The 26,419-nt window shown below is 29.5% G+C and overlaps 2 protein-coding genes across 4 annotated transcripts in view; one reads left to right on the plus strand and one right to left on the minus strand.

Moving 5' to 3' along the window:
- LOC123305274 (dual specificity protein kinase splB-like) overlaps positions 1-5,570 on the plus strand; it is a 101,720-nt gene extending 96,150 nt beyond the window's left edge. Inside the window, exons 2-5 of the mRNA XM_044886945.1 lie at positions 900-3,686; positions 3,764-3,945; positions 4,700-4,937; positions 5,017-5,570. Of these exons, the coding sequence (XP_044742880.1) occupies positions 900-3,686; positions 3,764-3,945; positions 4,700-4,937; positions 5,017-5,345 (3,536 nt within the window). The 3' untranslated portion in view covers positions 5,346-5,570. The remainder of the gene's footprint in view (positions 1-899; positions 3,687-3,763; positions 3,946-4,699; positions 4,938-5,016) is intronic.
- Positions 5,571-8,120: 2,550 nt separating this feature from the next.
- On the minus strand, positions 8,121-25,887 carry LOC123299187 (glutamate receptor-interacting protein 1-like). 3 transcript variants are annotated; one of them, XM_044881499.1, is made up of 10 exons: positions 25,792-25,887; positions 14,244-14,619; positions 12,718-13,247; positions 12,353-12,650; positions 11,721-12,289; positions 11,481-11,636; positions 11,084-11,209; positions 10,150-10,751; positions 9,371-9,487; positions 8,121-9,304 (listed from the first exon to the last, which is right to left on the minus strand). In XM_044881499.1, the coding sequence occupies exons 1-10, from the start codon at positions 25,799-25,801 to the stop codon at positions 9,206-9,208; spliced, it is 2,883 nt and encodes a 960-aa protein (XP_044737434.1). In that variant the 5' UTR covers positions 25,802-25,887; the 3' UTR covers positions 8,121-9,205. The 3 variants fall into 3 exon arrangements, with proteins under 3 accessions (XP_044737434.1, XP_044737427.1, XP_044737419.1); XM_044881492.1 differs by lacking the exon at positions 25,792-25,887 and adding an exon at positions 17,697-17,925 and having other exon boundaries at positions 11,084-11,206; XM_044881484.1 differs by lacking the exon at positions 25,792-25,887 and adding an exon at positions 17,697-17,925.
- Positions 25,888-26,419: the final 532 nt, after the last annotated feature.

Here is a 26,419-nt window from a genome sequence, read left to right on the forward strand (position 1 = left end):
TCCATTTTTAGCTTTTTACCTGTGTAATATTGGAATTTCTGCACAAATTTCTGAAAAATTAACGATTTTCAATGTTTTTCCACAATTTTTGCATTTTACTCGAAAACTATGCATTTTAGAGAAACTATAAATTAGTCAAAAGTTATCGGATGTAAGATTTCCGATCGATGTATGTATAAACTTTACCTTATCTTTCATATTATAAGAAAAATCTACATCAATGTATCAATGTATCAATTTTCCGTGTTTTTGGTGAAAAAATCATAAATATGAATGCTTCGTATTTATTTAAATATCGGTTTTTCCGAAAAATCAAAAAATAGGGAACAATCAAAATATACAGATCGGGTGGAAATTTCAAGATTAACAACTTTTATCCAGTATTGTTTCCCTAAAATGCAGTTTTTAAAAAATATCAAACAACAGATAATTGTACATTGATGTAGATTTTTCAGATAATATAAAAGATAAGAAAAAGTTTATATATACAAATCGATCGAAAACTCTGAACCGACTTATTTACACCCGATAACTTTGGACTGACGTTGATGGTTTGGTCGTTAATTTTTTCGAAATTACACTTTGGTTTTTCTCCGCATATGAAAATTTTGATTCTAGAGGTAAAAAACTAAAAATTGGTATAGGTGGCTTGGCTGTACCCAAAACTTCAGTAAATTATATGAAATTTCACCTAACTTGATGGGAATATTAGAATAAATTTAAAAAAAAAAAAAGAGGTTTTATAGTAGCGTTGGCACATAAAAAGAAGATAAATATGGAGTAAATATTATTAAATCTGAGTTTCAAAAAGCAAAAACAGTCCAGAATATATCATACATGTTGTTTTTATTTATTAAGTAAAGTAAACTATCATTAATAAATATTTTTCGTAATTTCAGGTCCAACAAATTTCAAACGACCGTCTTCATCAACAATATCACCAATCAACAACAATGATAATAGTTCAACTAATACAGCACAAATCACCACATCAATAAAAAATAATGCTACAATACCAAATACAATAAAAAACCGCGATTCACAATTACTTTCACTATTAGCCGCAAGGCGGCGTCAAATTATACAAAATCGTTTACAAAACTTATCTACAACAAATGTTGATCATATAATTGAAACTACAACACATTTAAATCAATTATTAGATATAATATCAGCCACAACCCGTGCATACATAGATATCCGGTCACTACGCCAACGAAATTTGCCGTTAGCATCCGCAACTTCTGATAATTCAAATGGAGGTAACAAGACAACAAAATATCATAATGAAACTGTTACATCCGGGAATAATCAAACAAACACTATTAACGGTACAACTCCGAACTACTCCACAAACACAACAAATACTTTCAATTCAACATTCCAAAATACGACGTTGAGCAATAATAACAACAGTCGAATAAATAATAAAAATGTTTCCAAAGAAAATGTCTCACAGCTAGCACAAAATTCATCAAAATTATTCCAAAATTCTTTGTTTGAACTAAATAAAAGTAATCGTAATAGCTCGAGTAACGATAATAACTCAAATAAAAAACAGCAAAATGTACAAATTCGTCCGAATAATACGAAAAATTCCTTGATCACACAGATCAGTAATGCCCAAAAATTTATTTATAAAGCTCAAAAAAGTGCGAAAAGTATTTTAAAAGATCACGATACAAATATTTATGTACCATTGCAACAACGTAAAGCTCGATTACCAATTGATATAGAACAAATTGCTTACGAAACATTAGGTATAGCAGAGAAAAAACCACCCAATGACGAGGACGAATCAGAACTAGATTTAGAAGATACGCTGCAAGTACAAGAAACCAACCATGACCAGCTTTACCTGTTAAATTTCTTGCAGAATAAAACAATCAATAAAACAATCGAAAACAATCAAGTCACGAAAAATTCAAACAATACTTTATTAATGTCTGAATCGTTGTACAATCATTTTCGACCGTTGGAAACAAATTTATCAGAAGATGAAATTCAACCATTTCTAAATTTTGGACAAAAAATAACTTCCACAAATAAACCACCCTATACGAGTAATCGAATTACAAAACCATCATTACGACATCATACAAAAAGTTTTAAGAGTACAGACGAAACTAATTTAATGGACATCAATGTGGATCGCTTAAATATTGCAAATAAGGTGCTTAATATTCGTGCATTACCAACGCGACCATCTGTATCTGTTCGAGAATATTTTCGACCCAAATCGAATACAAACAATAATAATAAAACTACTGAGTATAATGTAACAAGATCGAATACAAGTTATAAGGGACCGAATAATAAGGAAGAACCGTCCCACATTTTAACCATACAAAGGAAAAATAACAATGAATCCGTTAATATCAGCATTAAATATGATAATTTTAACGAAACTGAGTCACGTGAGACGACGTCAACGGCTCCAACTAAGTATCATAGTTCAACCCGCCATCGTCCAAATTATTCGCGAAATAATAATAGGGCAGTTTCCATAATGCATCGGAACAGTGCGTCATTTCGAGCAAATTTAGTGCCTCGTAATCATTCTGATTTAGTATCATCGGATACTAAATCGTCACCCATACCAAATCCTTTATCAATACCAGAAAAAATCAAATTCGAAGCAATTGTGGAGACTACAACCTCGCAAAATTTAAATGACTCAACAGTGACAGTGACGACTCCACAATCACCAAGTTTGACGACTCAACAAATTGTTTCAACCAATGTTGTTACATCAGTTTCAATTCAAACAAAACCGAAACGAAATGTTACAACTGCACAGCCAGAACCAGAAAATTTGGTTGAAGAAGAGCAGGCAACAACGAAAAGGTTTCAAATTATTGTTGCTGATGTTGTTGATGCAACAACTATCATAGAAGATGTCAAGGAAAAAACGATCTCAACTACTCAAAAAATTTCCACATCGACGTTTGTATTAAGACCAACCACAACTAAGCCGACCCAAGCACCGGTAATTGCAGAAACAACTTTGCATACTGTTATTATTCCGGTTTTTACGTCCAAGGTTGAAATGATACCAAACACTACGCCCAAACCTATTGAAACAACTACAACTAAAACCAAGCATTCTACATCGAAGACTTCCACAAGTACACCGTCTGATGTACCGATTTTTTTCCCAAATAATAGTTTAAACCAAACTGAGATAATTGTGAATCCGAGAAGAAGTAGTGTCTTAAATGAGAATAATGTTTTGGCATATATTTTAACAATTTTGGGTGTGCTACCATTAATATTAATTGTGGCATTTATAGTGCGGACAATTTTATATCAACGTTTAAAACAATTGGATAGCGAAGCGGATGCTTTGGCTGAAAGTACTCAGGAAAAGGAAAAACCTTCAACTATAAACCATGTTACGAGATTACCAATGATTATTACAGATGCAAATTCAAAATGGGAATTTCCACGAAATAAATTGCGATTAAAAACTCTTCTAGGAGAAGGTAATTTTGGTCAAGTGTGGAAAGCAGAAGCGGATGATTTAAAAGACCATGATGGACTGACACGACTTGTAGCTGTAAAAACTATTAAAGATGGATATACAGCCAAAGAACGTGATGATTTGCATCGCGAATTATTTATAATGCAAAAAATTGGATCTCACCCGAATGTTGTCCAGTTATTGGGATGTTGTACAGATCGAGGTAAGATATTTAAAATTTAAGCCAAAAATTCCTGCTAATTTGTACTAATTCTGATTTTCTGTTTTTCTTTTCTGCAGAACCATATTTATTGATAATGGAATATGTTATGTATGGGAAACTCTTAACGTATTTACGAGATCATCGAACGAGGAGAGATTATTACAATTTTAGTGATGATGCGGCAACGTTAACATCCAAAGATTTGACAGTATTTGCGTACTGTGTTGCCAGGGGAATGGAATATTTGACATCAAAAGGCGTAAGTTTCTTCTAATTCAACCATAAGTTTAAAATTTATGTAGTAGTTTTAGATGAAGTAAGAATGAATGTCTCTCTAAGAAAATAATATTTTCGAACTTCAAAGTACAGTGGAACCGCGGTAATACGACAAACGTTTGGCTAGGCAGTGTCGAATTATCGAATTTGCCAGACAATAGAATACTGCCTCAAGCCACCTATAAACTGGAACTTTTTGAAAAAGAATACCTTGTAATCCGTCAAATTACATATCAAAGTGATAAGATTTCAATCATTTTCTAATTTCAGCCACGAATAATTCATGTATTTATAATAAATCTGTATTTTAATTACCGTTATAGTTATATCGGATTGCAAGGGGACTAGACATAGCCCCAATTACCGCGGTTCCAATGTACTCCAATACAGTCAGGATGGTTTTTTCTAGTGACGAAAACGTATAATACACCCAAACGTGTGTTTGTTGAGATAGTAGACCCTTCCCAGAATAAAAACTGGAATCGTATTTTGATAATTTTTAAGATTCTAGTTTTTTGCTTTACACTCTCATTGCTGACGACTATCAAATTGCAACAAAGGTTTTTATTAATTCGTTCTTGTCTTGGTGCCATTTTCTAATTTGGATTTTAACGAAAAGATTCCATACCTGATTGAATCAACTTGATTGATTTCAATTTTGTTGGATATAGAGAAATATTTTGTACTTATAGGCACTATTTTTAACTTTTATATTAATAAATTTCTTTTTTTTGTAGATAATTCATCGAGATTTGGCAGCCAGAAATATTTTAGTTGATCATAATAAATTATGTAAGATATCTGATTTTGGTTTATCACGATACTCACCGACCAGAGAAATCAAAGAACCAAAACAACCAAAGAATCCATTACCAGTAAGATGGATGGCCACCGAAGCATTAATGTTTTCATTATTCACAGAAAAAAGCGATGTTTGGTCATTTGGAATTCTACTATGGGAAATTGTTACTTTAGGTAATTATTTTAGCACTAATTCTACATCCTTTTGTGCTCAGAATTATTTTTTACAGAAAGTAAATATTTTTATTTTTAGGTGCAACTCCATATGCCACAATGTCTGGCCGTGAAGTAATGCATTGTGTATGCGATGGTTATCGTTTAGAACGACCTGGTCATTGTAAACCAGAAATATATCGCGTAATGGCTCGATGTTGGTCAAGTGATCCAAATTCCCGTCCAACATTCGCTGAATTACGTAATGAGTTAGCTGAATTACTTGAAAATAATTCATTAGATTATAGTTATGTTGATTTAGAAAGTTTTGCAGCTGATTCGAATATATATGAAATAACAAATATAAATAATCGTGGAAATTATTGTACAATACAGAGTAGAATTTCTGAATTTGAATGTGATATTTAATCTTTTTATTTTTAATTATTTAAAATATTGTAATAAGTAAAAATTCATATTTGCATTTTTTTTTCTATCTATTGTTTTCCAAAAGTGCGTTTAAACTTACCTTCAATTTACGAAACTCTGACGTCCAAATAATGGTTTCAGGCAATGCAAGTAAAAACCAAATTTAAAAACCCCCGACAAATACGTTTTTTTCCCTGAAACTCTTTCCAACCCGAATCGATTTTTTCGAAACATAGCTAAGAACACTTTAAATTATCTTCCAAACAATCAAAAAATCAAAACCCATTAAGGTACAGCGCGACAGACGGGCAGACAGGCAGACACGCACACACATAGCAAAATTAAAATGCGTGTATATTATCATTATGGCTTTTGAAAAAGTCAATCGATAAATATATCCAACTAAAATAAGTACTTCTTGTTGTTTTATACGTTCTAAGTAATTTTTATTGAATAATGAAAATTATTGTCATACATAACCTAAACTTTCCTGAAATAAATAATCCTAAAAATTTTCCAATGTTTTAACATTGGTAATAATTTAACTTACCTGGAATACATTAAGCAAGCTGTAAATCAAAAACATTATACCACCCGTTTAATTCACACTTTGGCATACTGCATACCACCAGTATGAGAGAGTACTTATAAATGTACACATTAAGCAATGTGTTTAAGAAAAAACAACAACATAGTAGCACAGCATAGTAGTGAACCGTCAAACAACACAAAACGGACCAAACCCGCTTTCGTACTGAAGCTACAACACATACGCTCTTTCTTATACATTTTACTCAATTTATCATATGTATGTTCTCTCTCACACTCGTAGGATGCTCTATGACAATATGTAAATTAAACAGCCAGTATATATACCAATTATTAACAATTCATTTATTTAATACTTATTTGTTCCAGAGTAACAAAATGTGCATAGTGCTTTAAATTAAAAGTTTTCTAATGTTATTCCAGTGAAGAAGCTAATTTATAAACATACTTTTGGAACACTTTAAACTGTTATTTTTTTAAATTTCATTTTCATCAAAGATATTTTTTTATTTATAAGAAAAATCTTATTATAGAATTTAGTTAATTGTATTCTTTTTATGTACCTAGTAAGAACTTTCTAGTCTTAAATAAATAAATAATTAAATCGATAAATTGAATATTTTAATTTAATGTAACAAATGTATGGATAGAAAATTTGAAAACAATGCCGCTAATTACTCATGGTTTTATATACGAAAAATTCAAATAAATATTCTAACGATGATTTTAAATGTATTTTATGCAGACCTACTACTTATGTTCAAGATAGTAACTAAAATTAGATACTGTATTTTTCTATTTTTATTTATCATAAATAAATAAAAAGGGCTGGGCCCCTACGAATACCTAAAAATAACCATTCTTTTATTTTCTAAAAAAATTAATGTTTTTCATTCATAAATAATAGCTTAAAAAACTAAAAAATACGCTTTTGTAACTAACCGAACTAAAAGGTAGGAAATAATTTCTTTAAATTTAAAAAAATCGTTTTATCGTAAAAATACGTGGGGTGTTAAATTTCAATTATTGTAAATATTTTATAAAGACAGATATTGATAAAAGAAAAGTCATTATAAAATATGTTAAAAAGCACCCTGCGCTTTTTTACGATAAAATGATTTTTTTGAATTTAAAGAAAAAAATGTATTTTAGTTTTTTAAACTATCATTTATTTTGGGTTTTTTAGTTTTTTTAGACTATTATTTATTTATCAAAAATTCAATATAAATATGGTGGGAGCGCAAATAAATGTGGAAATCCGCTCCTCGATAAGTATGCCAAATTTCGAGTTTATCCGACTTTTTGCAGGGGGGTCAGAAACATGTTCAAAGTTTTCGTTACATACTAACATATTAACATACGTATGAAGCTAATAAAAGCATGTTAAACAAATCAAAAATATTTTCAACATATATTAAAGCCGAAGTTTCTCTCCATCCAAGTTCCTTTTACAAGGATTATGCTGACAGATGAAGATTTTTTGGAGAAGTAAATTTTGTATAAATAAAATCCTAAATTATGTTCTTATAAGTTTTGACTAATAACTCATCAAATTTGCATAAATCATCCAACTTTAAATTTTTATTTGGAATTTTCGCATATGTTTAGAAGTACTCTGTATATTTACGGAAGATCATCCTAATCAAAGAGAATGTCAAAAGAAGTAAGTACATACCTATTATTTATTAATTAATGACCTGATGTAGATTATTTCTTTTGAGGTACGGAATTAAAAAGATGTGTAGGAAATAAACAAATAAAATTGTACATTAATTTCCTCGACTAGATTATCCTTTTTTATATGACATGTTGATAATTTTTAGAAGATTGTTAATTTAATTTTTAAGTAAAAATTTTGTTATATTAATGTTAATTTTTATTTAAAAAACTTGGAATGAGTTTAATTTTGTATGCATTTGTTACATGTTTTCATATATTTTTTGGTACTGTAATATTGATGAAATCTTTCAATAAACTATTTTAGAAAAATGAAATTTGTTATTTGTTGATTTTTATGAGCTAAGATTTATATAAAACTAGGTCGTGTTTATTTTTCCCTTTTTAGCAGACAAGAGTAAAGTATCCCATTCACCTAAAATATCCCATTCACCTGTGAATTAAAAAGATTAACGCAATAAAAACGTGTTTTTCTACTTACGACTTTTATTTTAAACTGTCTTAAATTTACAATAATCAGTATTTGGGAATTTCTATTTACAAAACAAAATAGAATTCAGTGGCGAATTTAGGGTTAGGTTCGTGATGCCCAGGTCAAGGGCGACAACATCTAAGGAGTTCCACTTAAATATGTTTTTTTCATAATTGATGCTAATTATCATGTATAAATACATATTGTCGATTTTAACAAATATTATTGAAACTCGTCAATGTATATTATATATACAGATGGATCATATTAATGAATGACTCGCTTGGTAATAAGCCGATGAAAACAAAACTTAAACAAGGGTTGCAGACTTTGATGGGAGACAACATGTTCTGACATCAGATTGGACCTAGTTCTCCGGGTCGCTTTAATAGTTAATTTAAATTCGATTTGATTTTAAATTAGAAAGTTTATCCCCATAAAAACAAAAAAAAACTAACATTTTTTATTTCAAATATTTTTTTCAAAATCGTTAGCATTCGGAGGAAAGCGACTTAAAAAAATGCCATCATTGCATTTAACCAGAAGAAATATGCTAGGTTTCTTAAGCAATAGTTTTCAAGGGCAATAAAACCTTTTAAGTCCAGGTAAATTTTCTAAATCATTTGAAAATCAAGATCAAATGACCTTGACTGCCAGGTTAAACTCATGGACACAGGCAAATGTCAACCTTCTAATTTAAAGTGTTATTCTATGTTTTACCGTTTAGGATCTAAATCAAACTGATGTCAAACATGGTTTCCACCATCAAACGTTTGTTTAAGTAATTTTTTAATTGGGCTAGCTACAAAACGAGCTATTAGCCCATCGTAAATTAAAATGTTCCACCCTGTATACGTATATTTTGTTAAAAAAAGTCGACTTAGGATACCTAGGGCCTATAAGGACACCATCACCATTAAATACGCCACTGACAAAATGTATGTACAAATTGCCGATATAATCCTAATTAAACCTTTATTTCTATAAAATATTGATTAAAAAATCTTTGAGCAAAAATAATTTATTAATTAGGCGTAATTTGTTTTCAAATCAATCCAGAGTCAACATAATTGTATAGAGTATAGTATTATTATTATTATTATTAAAAATGGAATGCAAATTTTTAAAATAAAGGTTTAATATCATCTTTTGGAAGGAAATATTATAATGTTTTTGTAATAGTACTTTGACTGCCAGATAAACTGCTAAAAGTTGGACTTGTTGGAAATGGATTGTGTTCCTCCGTTATCCAGGATACAACCTAAATTATATTATTTCAGTTAATTATCTGTATTCAAAAAATTATAATAATAATTTGTGAACGAACCTTATTTTCTAAATTATTGTTAGACCTTGCAATTACCAATTCCATTCGATCACCAGCTGATGCAATTAATGGAACTGTTAGACAACAATCGAAGTCTTGAGTTTTGGTATCATTTACCTGAAAATTTTTAAAAATGAAAAGGCTTTGTTAACAATTTTTTTCTAAGTCTGAAGAACCAACAATAGCTAAGGCAAAAATCTCAAGAGTTTTTGAGAAGGTCCTTAAAATTAAAAATCCAGTTTGGTTCTGCAGGGAAGTTAATGTAATTGATTCGATTTAAAAATCGCAGTTGTGGAAATAGCATCAAAACATAATTTGGGGAAGAATGAGAATGTGAGTGTGTGTGTTTACGTGTGTGGTCATTTTTTTGCTAATCGATATCGCGCGAATAAAAAATGATGTCGACTTTGTTCGATCGAGATGTCGATCGGAGCGTATTAACGGCTACATGATCCGAAAAGAATTGCATTATATTCGGTCGAGTACTACTTCTCAAGGATAATTTATAAATTAATACTGTAGTGACCTATAAACATATACCTAATTGTGTTGAAATTTTTGATTTTTTTCTTTTTATAACTCTTTATTATAGTGGGAAGTTATTCACCCCTAAGGTCGTACCAGACACACCCCACGGCTAGTAAAAAAATCTTATTATATTTAAACAAAAGTATCTGGTTTGGTCAATCTTAAAACAACGCTCGAAAATCGAATAAAATCGAAAATTCATTCTCTTACTCTTAAAACTTGAAAAAATCAACATAAATATAGAAACTCACCTGCAAAATTCGATCGAACGGTTTCAACAAACCCACAATATCCGCCGGACCTCCTTTTCGAATTCGGTTAATATAAACACCTTTTTCATATAGTCCATCACTTACACTAAATCCATAATCATCGTAAACTGCATCTTTATACAAAATCACGTGATATACATCAGCGTTTATTGAATCGAACCGATTATTGTTGATATTAAATTCACTATTCTGAATATTTGCAGATGATGGTCCTGGAGGAGATCGTGATGTTGCACCTATTTGAGTTGGTGATTCATGTTGTATTTCATTATATTCAAAACGCTTCCGTACTGTCGGAGAGATGTTATTTAAGATGGTGGAGTTAAATGATTCACCTAACTGCATTGATGCAAAGAGATCGGAATTGATTGTATTATTATTGCTGCGATAATTATAATTAGGTAACGGTAACGGTAATGGACTTGGAGCATACATTACGTCATCTGTATCAGAGTAGTATTGTAAATTTTGCATTGAATCTTTGTGATTATTTTCTGATTTATTTTCGTTTATTGGTTTTGATTCAGTTTCTTTCGCTTCTGTTTTGGTTTCTGAATCTTCAGGAGCTTTTTGACTTGACTCTAAACAAAATAAAATATGTAAAATAAAATAAAAATTATATAAAAAATAAATATTGCGATTCACATATTGCAATTTCTATTGGACATTTCTTTTTTTCTTTTGCTTAGGTCTGACAAACAGATGAGATATTCGGATATATAAAATTTCTCAATAGCGTACTTCCAAAGTGGAATCGAGTTACCTGCGGATTAATCAATGCACTAAAATGTCTTGGAAAAAGTTTAAGGTAGATTTTAAGACACTTCCAAAAAGTTTAAGGTAGATTTTTTATACCTAAGACTGAAGTAAAGGAAAATATTGAAAAACAAATCTTTTAACTACCTATTCTTACCTTTTTCATTTTTATAATTATTTTCAATCAACATAGAACCCACCCATGACTCAACAGCGCTATCAATACTACCAGGACTTTGTACAAGAAATGATTCTCGATTTTCTTCACAGGGTGTTCGAGCTTCTGAAAAAAATATATAATTCTGAGACTAACTATACATGTTGTCAGGCAAAACATTTTCAAATTTCAGGAGTAACAGATATCAAAAACATTAAAAGCTCTTAAACATTAGGTATACACTTTGGCTTTTGTAGTTTCTAGAAAATACTTTGATATCTCAAGATATATGTAATAATTTTGCTATTATTTAGCTAATTTATTAATAATCATACTTTTACTAGTATTTAATGTCGATGTGTCGATGCGAATATTTAATCGAATATACATAATTTACCTTTTATTTGACGGGATATTTTTAACTGCACACGATCTCCTGAACATTGAAGTAACCGAATGGCATCCGATAATGGACGATTAATTAAATTTTCACCGTTTATTGCTAAGATTCGATCTCCTACATGCAAAGCACCAGTTTTCTCCGCTAATCCACCTAAAAAAAGATCATTTGAGTCCGAAAGAATCTACGTTAATATAATTAATAAAAAACCAAAATTAAAATTAAAAGACTGCCTACCTTCAATTAATCTAGATAAAATTATTGGTTCTAAACAATCTTCACTCCCTGAAATTGTAATTCCTAATGGTCCACCGTACCGTACGAGCTCGACTGTATAAACAATATTCTCTGATAACAAATAACTTGTATCTCGAGGAACTTTTTCGACTTGCAGTGTAACTATTTCATTATGATTACTTTGTAATATTTCAAACGCTGTTTCTAAACTTTGATGATCCAAATTTTGATTATCAATTGCTAATAATCTATCCCCAACATGTAAGGTACCAATTCTGTGAGCAATTGATCCACGTCGAATATCCGATATAATAAATGGATCATTTGGATTATTTTTTGACGCTGTTATTGTTATTCCTAAGCCGGTAGTTTGTCTTGCAATTTTTACTGTAAATACTCCACTTGATGGTATGATTGAATCAACCACATCAATTTCTACTTGTAATTCTAATTTAGCCATTAATTTTGGATCGTAACCACGTTCAAAAATAGTATTTATTTCTTGGAGTGTTAGATTTGGTTGACAATTTATTGATAAAAGACGGTCGCCGATTTGTAGGCAACCACATCTAAAAAAGTTATATGACAGTATAAAATTTATATACAACTTCCAGTAGTATTAAAGACTTTACCTATCAGCAACAGAATTAGTTTCAATATCTGTTACTACAATGCTAGCTTCTTCCTCCCCAGGAGCTAATTCTGTTCCAACAGATAATCCAAATCCATTACCTTCTGAGCAAAGTGTAACATTCAACGTTTCTCTATGACATACGCCTAACTGAGGATGATAGCCACAATAGTTATTTCCTTCTAAATTTGAAACTTTTTGAGGATTTCGAAAATTATAAGTTTTTTTAAATGGAAATCTTGATCTCCTAGAATTAATTGTACTAAATCCAGACATACTAGGTGTTCCTGGGACCAATTCTGTAAATAAGCAATCACACCTAAGAATTAAAAAGTTTTTTTAAACATTAACTCTATGTTAGTTTACCTTTCGGTGACTGATTCCAAAGTCCAGAGGCACTTCGATGTGAATGTATAGAGGTAGTATAAGTATGAAACGGTAAGATGTGTAATCGTGTGACACTACCTTTAGAATTTTCGAATAATGTCATTACTTCTTCAGCGGATAAATTAGTACCTTCCAATCGAATATCATCTATTGCTAAGATTTGATCATTAATATGTAATGCTCCACATCGATCCGCAATACTTGCTGGCATAATGCTTTCAATATAAATTACATTTTCATTGTCACTAAAAATTTTATTTCCTAAACCAATACCCAGTTCTTCATGGATATGCCGTTCAATTTCAACTAATAATGGACCCGTTGCATATTTAACTGTTTCCATAATACTAACATCATATTCTATGGTTAACGTCGATATTGGATTCGGAGTTTGAGCTAAATTATCATTTGTTTGTGTTAAAATTTTTTGGGCTTCCATCAATGTTTTATTAGTTAATGTTTGATTGTCAACTTTTAACAATCTATCACCAACTTTTATCAGACCCGTTCTGTAATTCAAAGATAATTGGATATCAGGTATATCAATCATAAGCAAATTTTCAATTAAGGTGGATCGCGGTAAAGTGACAATAATCTATTTTGGGTTAATTGAGAAAAGTAGGTTTATTGACGATTCTTTAGCAAAAGTGATACAGAATACTACAGTGGGTGGCGTTAAAGAATTTGTCAACCGCGAGCTTCATTTTTATAAACATGATTTTTTTTTACTCAACCCAAACATTCTCTCCAACAAAAGATCACATAGACTGGTCGTTTGGATTTACAGTTTATTTTGTTTGTAAGACGATATCTCACTTTTTTGGCAATTGTTTAAACAATTAATCTAATTTTTAATATAAAGATTAGCATTCTTCAAATCTGAAAGGAGACTTCTCCCAACTTGCTCGCATTGATGAGTATTTCTGGGTGATATTTTCGACACAAAGTGTACCAAGCGACTATAAGAAAATGGTACAGTGTCTCATCTTCTTGTGATACACTTTTTGATCTACTTTGCATGATCTTCTTCATATAACATGGATTTGATTCAAACCAAAGTCTTTGGTTTGTGTAGTTTTCTAATTGGGTTCTATTAATTGCAAATAAATATCAATTTTTGTATATAATAGAAAAAAGCTTTCCCTTTCAATAAAAGCTAAAAATTATGAAATTCTTTGATTCTGTGTATAGAGACCTTGTATTAATTTTTTTTTTTTTGCCACAAATTCATATACAAAAGAAAGAATAATTCATCTAAAGTATATTTCAGTCATTTTTTTGAATTAATAATTCCTTTTTTTTTTATTAATTTTGATAAAAAATAGTTATATTTTTGAAGAAAAAAAAGGTAGTGTTGTATTTACAACCGTTGAGGCTGAGTGAAAGCAGTTGAGAGACTGAACCTAGTTTAGGTTCAAACACAAATCTAGACATATGATAAAAGAATTAGAACTTAATTTAAGAAATGACAATGATTAACGTTTCAAAACTAGAAGCATACTAACTTATGTGCCGGACCATTTGGTCGAACATGCGTAATAACTAAAGCTCGTGTAAGTTGTGGATCTCCGTGTACACCACCACGTAAAGTTATCCCTAATGATCCATCTTCTCGTTCAACGGTTATATTTGTGACCTTTGATGTGATTGTACTCAATGAATTCTGTGATACGCAATCCGGTAATGAATATTCAACTTCAAGTAATGCACGATCCTCGACATTATTTAACATGGCGGCCACATCCTCTGGTTTTGAATGTGAAGTTGTGATTCCATTAACGCTATGAATTTTGTCTCCAGACATTAACTGATCGCTATTATATGCTATTGAACCTGGGCGTAATGATGCTATTGATGGACAACCACCAGCATCAGATATTCCTGTAAGAATATAATACAATTTCTAAAAGGAAGATACACAAAAGAAAAAAGAAAATTCTTCTTAGTACAAATAATACAATATTTTTATTCGGTGAATTTTTTATATTTAGCTACAGATTGGCAGTTACCACCAAGGCGCCAAGACTTTGCACCTTATCATCTTGGAAAATAAGATTAACAAAATGCTTAATAGCTCACCTTATCTATAATATTTTCATGATTTTTATTACGACTACTATTTAATTTTTTAATTTTTTCATTATTATTGACAATAAATTTTACATGAAATGAAGACAGGGTAACATCCCCACTTGCACTCCCCCTCCCCCCATATCTCCTTTCGTAGGGGTACAGTTTTGTAATGTACATGTCAATGTCTTTTATTTGATACCCCATTTTCAAAGAAACGAAAAATATCTGAATTACTTCAAAAATACCAGGTCTAAAAAGATCTATTGTAGCTAGTAAAATGTACATCCTTCTTTTTGTAAAATGTACATCCCTATACTTTCGTAAAATGTACATTCTAATTTCACTCGAAAAGTCTGGAAAGTGGGAATATCTACATGCCACTATCTAAATGTAGAAAAATAGAAAAGTAATTGAAGAGAGGGACGGAATATGTTATTGAAATTAATTAATCACTTTGTTACGAATTAATTAATTATTTTTGTTCTATTTAGGTCAATACACAACGATATTTTATATCATATTATTATTTTTAGAAGCTAAAAGAGGGGTACACATTCACCTTAGAAAAGTGGACATTAGTGACAAAGCAATCTAATGAAAACTGGAAAATATTCTTTTGGATTATGTCCAACAATTACAAAAATAAAAATTAAATTACATAATAATTATAAAAATTGAGACCATAATTTTAACCACAAAAGAAGAGTTTTTCTAGCGTTAAGTGGTTTGAGCAATTGTGCAATTGTCAACTGTCGTTTTCTGGTGCAATTGTATTCATGCTGTTGGTACCAAAAAGCTAGCTACTATGTAGAAATAAAATCATTATGGATTATCAATAAGCAAAACAGCTCTCCAAGATGAACTCGTAACTGGGCCACACTGGTCCTCCGATACAAGGGCGGACTTTCGGACCATCATAATTTTGATTAACGACCCCAAAACACCTCTAATGCAGTAGGCTGCTTAGTAGATTGTCAATTTTTTATAATTGACTTTGGCATTAAAAAACTGTAATGATTTCGCCAATTCCAGGATCGAAACTATTTGAAAGGGCAACCGGGGCTCCAACCCAGGGGCCCTAACAAATTTTTTTATTTTTGCGTACAAAATTATTTATATGCAAATATAAACATATGTAAGGGTGAACTAAAATATATGAATATATGTTTATTAAAATTTATACTATTAATTTATTAAAAAAATTAATTCCTCCAAATTTTTGGAATCGCAATGTTAAATAAATATTCTATCTATTTTGTTTTCTAAGAAAAAATGTTTAACTCAAGCTGCCTAGGATGCTAAAAAATACATCTTAAAAATTATATTTTAATGAAATATCCATCGCCACTTAAAGTTAGGAATGAATATTTGTTATTCTGAAACATCCGTTACCATAAATAATTTCGAATAATGTTTACGGTAAATCAAATAAATAAAACTTGTAAGACGTACGTGACGTTATAGTTATTATAGCAAGAGCAAAAAAATAATCTCGCATATAAATTTGTTAAAATAAAAATAAGAAAAAAAACGGCAAAATAAATTAATTTTATAAATTTACCTTACATCCGGTAAAATATATTCAAGCAAATAGTAATAAATCCTGAATTGCATAAATAAATTAACAGATTTTAATTAAATTATAAAGGTTTTTCAAAAATTCAAATTTAGTAGATTATAAAACCTATATAACTATATATTTTTGAATTAACAAATAAAATTCCAGTAGGTATTAAAAAGATTTATAATAAGAGATGTTTTTTATTACGAGCTACTAACAAGCAAAAAATTATTTTTCAAAGAGATAATTTACAGGGTTTAACATAACTACCACATTCGACCATTCAATAAGATAAAGCATAATATTCTAAATAGGAAAGCCCTTGACTTAGAAGTCTTTCGATAAATCAATAACAAAATAGAATATCGTTGGTTATTGATTTAATTTTGAGAATGTCTCGATTAATTTTACTAATATTATTAAAATCGAAATTTACTATAATAAGCAAAGTTGTAGAGCATAGAAGTTAATTACTACAATTTATCTCTGAATTTTTATCTAAGTGTAAAAAAAGGGGTGTTATAAGTTTGTTGTAAGTGTGTGTGTGTGTGTCTTTCTGTGGCATAGGTATGTTTCAAATGCGAGTTTGTGGTTCCGTAGCTGAAAAAAAAAAATAAAAAAGAGGAAAAATGTAATTTAATGGAGAGAGTGTTCTTATATATGTTCAAGTTCGAGTAAAGGGTTACGTTCTGTGATCTCTATATCCCTATATTTTGTTCGAATGCAGCCATTTTGGGACACAACCCTTCTTCATATATAAAAATGCATCCTATATAGTAGGCGTAATCGTGAGATAGTTCGGCAACACTAAGCAAGGACAATATTGTAAAAGTCGCGCATTTTAGGTACGGGTTAAGTACGAAAATATTCAAAAAATAAATCAAAAAAACAATTTCGTACCCTTAAAATTCAATTTTGAGGTATCGAAAATCAGGCTCACCGTTTTACTGATTTTTGTATTAATTATTGTCGAAAATATTTTTATTAAACTTTACTTCTCACAGTAATTAGACAGAAATTTTGAGCTTGTATAATTCCAAAACATTGACGATTCTTTTGTACGTACTATATAAATAATTGCTTATCTTAAAGTAAAAGATGTCTTCTACGGAAAGCGGTACCTATCCCATCTCACCTTCAGCAAAAATATATTCAAAGCTAGGAATTTTAAATTTAAAGGTATATATATTACAAGGATTATTAATTTTTAATGAAATTTTAATGAAAAGGTAAGCAGAGTTCATTATACCACCTTTATCTTACACGCATATAACAAAATTTATAAAAGAAGAAATTCTTAGGATTGCTAATAAAAGGTACATACTTCTTTGATGTCGTTTCGATATGGGTGTTCCTGTGGGTGTACCATTTTCTGATTTATCATTATGTTTTTTCGACCGTAACGAAGGCAACTTAAATGACGAAAACATTTCTTTTAATTACCAATTTACACACAACTTTAGTATGATATTTTTTCCGTGTTTTAATCACACATAATAACTAGTCACACACTCGTCACACATTTAAAAAAATAAAAAATAATATATTTTTTCTAAATCAACACACAAAGAGGGTCGTCATAATATAACGTTACAACAAACTCTTCTTCTTTCATGTTTCAAGACTATTAAAAGTTTATTTTTATATTTAGACTTAATATGTTTATGCGAACTGATTGAAGAAATACAAAAATAACTGACGCCGTTCATTAGGATTTAAATTTGTCACATATATTGTTGAAAATTATTCACAAAAAAAAACATACACACACTACATAAATTGTTCCTTTTATTACGGTTCTTGTTTTTTTGGTTTTTTAATTTTTTTTCTACCCAAATAAACATGCGTTAATTAAAACATGGAATCGAACTGAAAATAAACTGTGCAAATCATAATATGACATTGAATATGTAAAATATATAAAATTTTATTTTATTTTGAATACAAATCACTTTTAGATTTTATTTCTTGTTATGTTTTATAAGTTTTTAGTGTCTCTCACCAAATAATAACGAGCACGGCACGATTGTATTATGAGTCAAGAAATAACACTCGAAAATGTGACGAATACACAGCTTAAGTATAAAACTCACTTTTAAAACGTTAGGATGAGCACAAGCGTCTCGACGACGACTCATATAACGGACGCTAATAACGTTTGTATGTTTCAAATTAAATCTATATATTTCTATTTAGGTACAATGGCTTCAAGTTGTTTATAGTTTATATATATTTGTTATATTGATTTAAATGTTTTAGAGATGCATTAAAAATTAAAATTAAGTTCATTTTTCTGTCACAATTTTCAAAATTATTTAGATCGATTATAACGAGCTTAATTTACAAATCAATAATTTGGTATCATCTACTTGAATAAAATTAAAATTTAATAACGTTGGTGCAGGGAAAAACTATATTTGAAAGCAATTATAAGTTAATTTCTTAAATTAAACTACAGTGAACAATTGACAGAGTGTTGATTATGCAATCGTTTATTTTTTACGTCATGTAAATAAAGAAAGTCACTCTTAGATAGCCACAGTCGTATATATAACACGATTGTGGTTTCACATACTCATAGCTGATATTCCCATATAGTACATACTATATAATGTTATAACATAATTTGCGCCGTCACGGGTAAACAGTGATGTTTACGAAAAAATGTTTCAAACAAAAGTTGTTTATTGTTAGGAACATATGCTCATTTACGAACTCAACCTCACCTTTTACGTCCTGAGCACGCTTTAAAAATTTCAGCTTGATATCATTTTTTGTTTTTGAGTTATCGTTTGAGTTATCGTCACAAACGGACAGGCGGGCAACTGGAAATGGACTAATTAGGTAATTTTATGAACACCTATACCAAAATTTTGTTCGTAGCATCAATATTTTTAAGTGATACAAACTTGTGACTGAACTTAGTATACCATGTTATATTTCATATATACATGGTATGAAAATGAAGTTAAAAAAACTAAGAAAAGACGCTTTTATTAATATACTAGCCTTTTTTCTTTCAGTTTTGTTGGACGATTTTAAGTTTCTTTGGATCTAATTGAAAAACGGGTGTGAATTTCTTTTTCAAAATACATACATTATTTATATAAATAAAGATTGAATGAAAAAGGCTGGCAATTTAAGAAAGCCCATTCACCAACCTGTTTTGCTCGAATTCATTTATTTAATATTCGAAATATTAAATGGAACAAGAGAGGAAAAAAATGTTCGGAAAAAATCTACAGGTAGGGACGTATTTAAGGGGAAGAAAAAGCAGCCAGTTTGGTGCATTTTAAACAATATTTTCTAAAATACGCCTTACAAAATTTTAACACTTAATTTATAAATGTGTTTAGGCACCTCTCATGACTATATCAATATTATTGAGTACCTTATGATATTTAGAAAAAGCGTAATTAATAACTAAAGTGTTCCTTTAATTTTGACCATACATATTTTTTTTTTAAATCTGCATCTTATGACAATGCTAATAATGCTTTAAAAACAATAGCATCCGGAATAACTCTCAATTAAAAACCATATTATTGCAATTGGTCCTTCCATTTCGAATGTATTACAGTTATACGCTGTTACATTAAGACCTGTTTTTCCACCACCTGCCAAAGCTGTTGCTATCTAGAAACAATCGTGATAGCTTTTACAACCATAGAAAACATAAAAAGTTAGAGAAATTCAAAATATTTCTTTTTTATCTGAATCAATCTTCAAATTGAGATCGAGTCAGGTCTTTGATGGCATTAGGTGAAGAATAATGGCCAGTAGAAATTATCATGATATAATTATGGCTAAAGCTCTGGTTACATTCACATTTGTGACAAATGACTATGTTAAGTGCAGTGATTTATGCTTCCACTAATATGTTAAAATTCCAACACTAACTGATAAACGGTTAAACGAAGTAGACAGAAATAAAACATCCAAAGGTATTAAACCTTGTTACTTGGACCTTATTTTGTCAAATTTAATGTTTTTGAGTGAAAATAACGACTAACGAAATAAAACTTTAAGTTAACGGCTCTCATCTCCCTCTGAAATTTAAAGGATTTTTGAAATATTAGATTAATTACTTCTAGATGAAAGTTGCATTTGAAGACCTTGTAATTGTTAAACTAACACATGTGTTTAGTTTTTATATGTTTGTAGATATGTGTTTACCTCAATACCTTTACAAATAAAAGTTTATTTTAGAACCTTTTTATTCTTTTTTTTTTATAATTATATCATACACACAAAGTTCATTGAAAAGTTTTAGTCTCATACTTTGTTTTTCCTAATTAAAAACAAAATAAATTATCAAACGCAAATTGGAAAAATGTTAATTAAAACCAATGGATAAAAACACATTTTCTAGTAAATTGATACCATGTAATTAAATTTTAATTACCAACAATTTGTGTTTGTTGAAAATTTATTATTGTTTGTAGAGAAAGGATATATCTAAAGAAGATGATTTCTGTTTTATTGAAAAACCACATACTAATTAACACTTTAAAAACAGTATAAACAAAATATTAATTTTGGAATATTGTAGAAATAAGTTGAAATAAACAAATGATTGAGTTAATTGTTGAAATATCCTGTATAGACAATGTTAATAAAATAGAGAATAAGTTTAAAAAGCAAACACATGTCAGCCTACCTACTGCCATTTGCTTTATTTTTGAAAATTTTATAGAAAACTTTTTTTTGTATTTAGAAAATCCTTCACTCACTAGTTGAAGCTACCGACAAATTTTCATTTATCTTTTATAGTTTTGGAGAAAATGGACACAAAATTTTGCCCTAAATTGCTACCTCACGAGACAACAATGGTATTTACGAACAAATGTTTTAATCAAAAATTTTTTTATAAACAGCATTTTTTTTCTTCAAACTTTTGTGCTATGTCTAACGGCTTACAAGATGGGTCCTACGGACCCAAGACCCAATTCATCTATTTTGCTCATTTACGAACACAAACTGACTGTTTAGGTCTTGAGCACACTATTAATTTCAGCTGGATATCTCTTTTCGTTTTCAAATAATCGTGTTTACGGGCGGACGGACAAACAGAAATGGACTAATTTTAGTTGATTTTATGAGCACCTATAAAAAAATTTTGTTTGTTACATCAATATTTCTAAGCGTTACAAACTTGGAACTAAAATTAGTTTACCTTGATATATATTTCATATATACAGGGCATAAAAATTCGTCTTTGACCGTGTGTCGTTACTTAGACTTAAGTTGCAGGTTCAAATCCAGGCAGCGTCAGTGTGAACAATTATAATTAATGGGGGTGGTAGATCACATTGGCGTCGCTTGGATAAGAACGAAGTAACCGAATCCACCCACGTCATGAAATGTAATTGTAAATATGGATGTTGTTAAATAAATAAAGAGTAACAAATAATGATGTGGGTGTCCTCTTTTATAGCGTATATGTCAGAGAAACGGAGGTTTAAATTCATTATTATTATAAAAATAAAATATAGTTTCAATCGGCACGACATCATCGTTAATAGACAACATATAATAGACAACGATATATATTTAAAGAGGGTGAGTCAAAAATGAAATACGTAAAAGTTAAGAATAATTTATGGTCTAAAATTGTCATTTATATTATGAGTTCCATTTAAAAATAAATTGAAAAGCTTTCGCTTTATTTTGGTTTCCGAGAAATACCGCATTTTGAAGTAAGACGTCGACTATCTCAAATGGTTTTTGTCAAATTGATAATCGAAGTAGACGTATTAACCGGTATATAAATAAAACTACTAGCTAAAATACCTTACATATTACTCGACATTATCTAGAGCTAAATTTGACTGGAAATTTTTGACAGAATGTTGTATTCATAAAAAGTAGTCGTTTGTAAAAGCAACTGCCTACCATAACTACATAGAATACCAGAATTATGAGTACTTCTGAAATGAGAATGAAAATGTATTTTTTTACATAGATGTAACCATTTTTTTAACGCGCTTTTATGAGTTTGGTATGCATCTATGTATCTATGTAACGGAACTTCGCACAATTATTATGGACCAGTTACAATACAATAATTTAATAAGTTTGTCCGATTATCTAGATCATTATATACAATTAACTAAAAAATCTTTGATGGTGGAAGCGCAGATAACAATAAACAATATTAATTAAAAGTACGCTCTTTACTGAACTAAAAGTAGAAAATACTTTCTATAAGTTCAAAACAAGAAGAAAGATTAAGAAAAAAATCATTTTATCGTAAAAAAACGTAGGGTGCTTTTTAGAATATTTTTTAAAATTTACTTTTACCAATATCTGTCGATAAAATATTTACAATAATTGAAATCTAACACCCCACGTTTTTTTTGTGATAAAATGGTTTTTTTCTTAATCACTCTATTTTTATACCATGCAAATATGAAATATATCAAGGTTTACTAAGTTTAGTCCCAACTCAAGGTATACTAAGTTTAGTCCACCGCCCGTCCCTAACGAAAAGAGATAGCAAGCTGGATTTTTCATAGCGTGCTCAGGACGTAAAAAGTGAGACCAAGTTTGTTATTATTCATTATTATTTTATTGAAATAAATTTTACTCATCAAAACTTTACCTTGTATGCAAAAAGTGAAAGACGAAAACGCAAAATGATCGTACTATATACATACACCATTTATTCCCAAATATATTAGTTTAGAATAGTTTAGATAAAATGAGGCTAGAAGAGAATTATTTTAGTAAATAAAATTATATTTTTTATGCAGAATGAATAATGATTTTGAATCATTTCGAAATCATTGATTAATGATGAGTTTTTATAAATAAATGTTATTCATTAAAGTATATTTTGGATTTTATGTGTTGTTAGAGATATTTTCAGTATTATTTTAAATTATATTCAATGGATACAAATTACTTACTAATTGATGATGTTTTTAAATGTAAATAAATATACAGACTGTCTCGGTTTTTTTTCTTTAAATTAAATTTGGAACCCGCACATTTAACATTAGATTTGGCTTTTGATTAAAATTTCTTGAAACTCTGTATACAAGACGTTATTATCATCTTGATCAAAAGTCCAAATGGCCTGAACCCTCTAAAATCCTTCGCTTCGGAATTAAAGCCATTAAAATAGCAAAAAACTTAAGTTTTGTAGGTATATCTATATGAATTAATCAGATGAAAAGATTATTGTAGTTGAAAACATGCAACTTCAAGTAATTAATGTTCAATAATAACATATGTAAGGCAAGAATCGTTTCAAATCATTTATAAAAAATCAAATCAAAAATAAGTTTTACGTTTTTTTCAAATAAATAGAGAAAGTTTTGAAGTGAAAACACCTTTAGGCACGTTTACCAATTTTGTTTGAACAAAATCATGAAAACAACGGTTCTCACCGATCACCGATCATGTTAAGCAACATAGTATTCAAAGTTATTTTAGCTTTAATACAAGCATGTTTAATCAATTCGGCCATTTTATCTTCATAGTACAATTTAATGTTGATGATGATATAAAAAGCTCGTAAAGTTATTAAATAATACAGAGGTTAGGTTAGGTTATATTGGTTGCCCACGAAGGACACACTTAGGCTATAGAGCCCATTGTGATACCATATATGTGTTTTACCAACTTTCCGCTGATAATTTCATTTATCAGCTCCTCAATTTCAGAGGCTGAGTACATCTCCTTCATGCATATACCATGCACTACATCAGCCCATCACAACTATTAATTAAATTAATTTTTGTTGCGACGGCGGGAATCAAACCCGCTACCCTAAGCATACCGCGGACGGAATTGGTTACGCCTTAACCAACTGAGCTAATAGGGCGACTATTATATAATATAATATAAATACATTTCACTGGTCCTGGTTTTGAAACCACAATACCAGATATACTCTTTAGAACATCCTGTAATATATGAAAACCATTTAAAAATAATAAGAAATAAAGGCATAATATTGGCTTGGTCGATGTTGGATGAATTATTTATTTAAGTGTTAAATAAATGAATGTCTGGTTGGTTATAAGATGCAATAAATGAATCAATAAATAGATAATAATATAATTTTGTGTATAACAAACATTTTTAACTAATTGACTTCCACTATTTCTAATTTTATCTTAAAACTAACTTGATTTTTCTTATGGGTGAATAAATCATAATTAGTTTAGCACCACAACACCAGTTGTTTTTAAAATAGTCACTACTTTGAACACATTTCATCACCGAAGAATAAATACACCGAATATCTAAACTTAATAATATATTTATACTTTATTTTTGAATAAATTTTATTTTGAAATCGGAGATAATCAAGCGTTATTAAGACCTCTTAAGCCTTATATACCTAATTTGCTTAGATATCCATCGATTTGTTTCACAACAGTTACCTACGGTTGTAACTTACACTCATTCTAAAGAGCGATTTAAAGAGCGATTCAGACTTTTATTAAATATTCGAACAGTGCATTACACTTCTAGAGAATGGTAGCAATTTTAAATTTTCCTTGTTTTTTATGTTTTCTGTGAATCTACAAAATACCTTCACGGTTTCTGCTAGCTGGGTTGTTCTACAAACTAAGAAAGAAAATTAGTCTATTTAAAAAAAAAATAATAATAATAATAATAAACCAATCTCAGAAAACTGAAAATGTCTGTCTACAAGAACTATAAGCACGCTTTAAAAATTTCAGCTTGATATCTCTGGACGTTTTCAAGTTATAGTGATGACAGACGAACAAACGAACGGACTACCGGAAAAGAGTTAAATTTCTGGTTACTCGTTAGATGATTTTATGAACACCTATCTAACTAGGGACTAAACTTAGTATACCTTGATATATATTACAAATATATACATTGTATACAAATTAAGTAGAACTCGAATAAGAAACTTATCAAACGCTAACATTATCCATATTATTTATTTGTTTTGCAAGTAAATATTTTATCAGAGTTCTGAGGAGTCGATTGATTACGACACGACTTCCAATTCTGAACTGTCAGCGTTCCAAGCTGACTAATAAACACCCTATAGGTGGAAAAAAAAGATTGTATTCTTTGTCTATTTCGTGTGTAGGTATAATCGACTCTGCTGAACGACAGCATCCCTAGGAGTATAGGATATTGAATATTCGATTGTTTTACATTGAACAGGATCTTAAGGTAAAACCCTAGGGGTAATGAAACGCATTTTTTAATGTCAGGTAAATAAGAAAAAATAATAGGCTTCATTATTTTGGTTAAATGTATGGTCTTAATGCCGTAGTAAATAAACCACATTTCACTTTTGACTAGATTTTTGCAGGATCCTGGATTATCGATTTTGGTTCTTCAGCATTAATCATTTCCATAAAAATTAATTTTTATCTATCTAATTTAAAATTGTAAAATAAAATTAAACTAATACAAACTTGTTAACATAATTCCAAAAGTTTCATGAAATTTTTTACGAATTTCCACTGTTACAGTCCATTTATTGTCATTTGTTGATGTAAAATAATCACTACGATTTGATAATGTTCCAACAGACGTATCTTCTGAACAAATCGATGGTTCACATTTTACATCTGGAATTAAAATTAAAAGTTGTTGTATAGTGAAACAAATTAATAAAGAATAATAATAACAACAATAATAATAAAAAATAATGGGTCAAATAAAGTATATGAACTCCCCTTGTTAATTATATCTATTAATTTGTACAATTTATAAAATTAATTTTATTTAATAGTTACTTCAGTTATAATAAGAAACTAATGAGGAATACAAAAATGATTTTTTTAACATAAGTATTTATATTATAAACATTAATTAAAAATCCAGATAATATACTGATGATGATGTTAAGAAATGGTATGTTTTAAAAATCCTGTGCCTGTTCACTCGGTAGGCATAATATTAATTCATTAATTAGTATCTCAAACACTATATACAGTTTGGCTGGAAAGTATCGGATCTTAATAGTGCTCAAATTTTTGAGACGATAGTCCTCTCACATTCTTGCATCTGACGCATAACGGCATAGATAATTACTATTAC

This window comes from Chrysoperla carnea, chromosome 1, assembly GCF_905475395.1.
Source record: "Chrysoperla carnea chromosome 1, inChrCarn1.1, whole genome shotgun sequence".
In the NCBI taxonomy this organism is placed as follows: Eukaryota; Metazoa; Arthropoda; class Insecta; order Neuroptera; family Chrysopidae; genus Chrysoperla; species Chrysoperla carnea.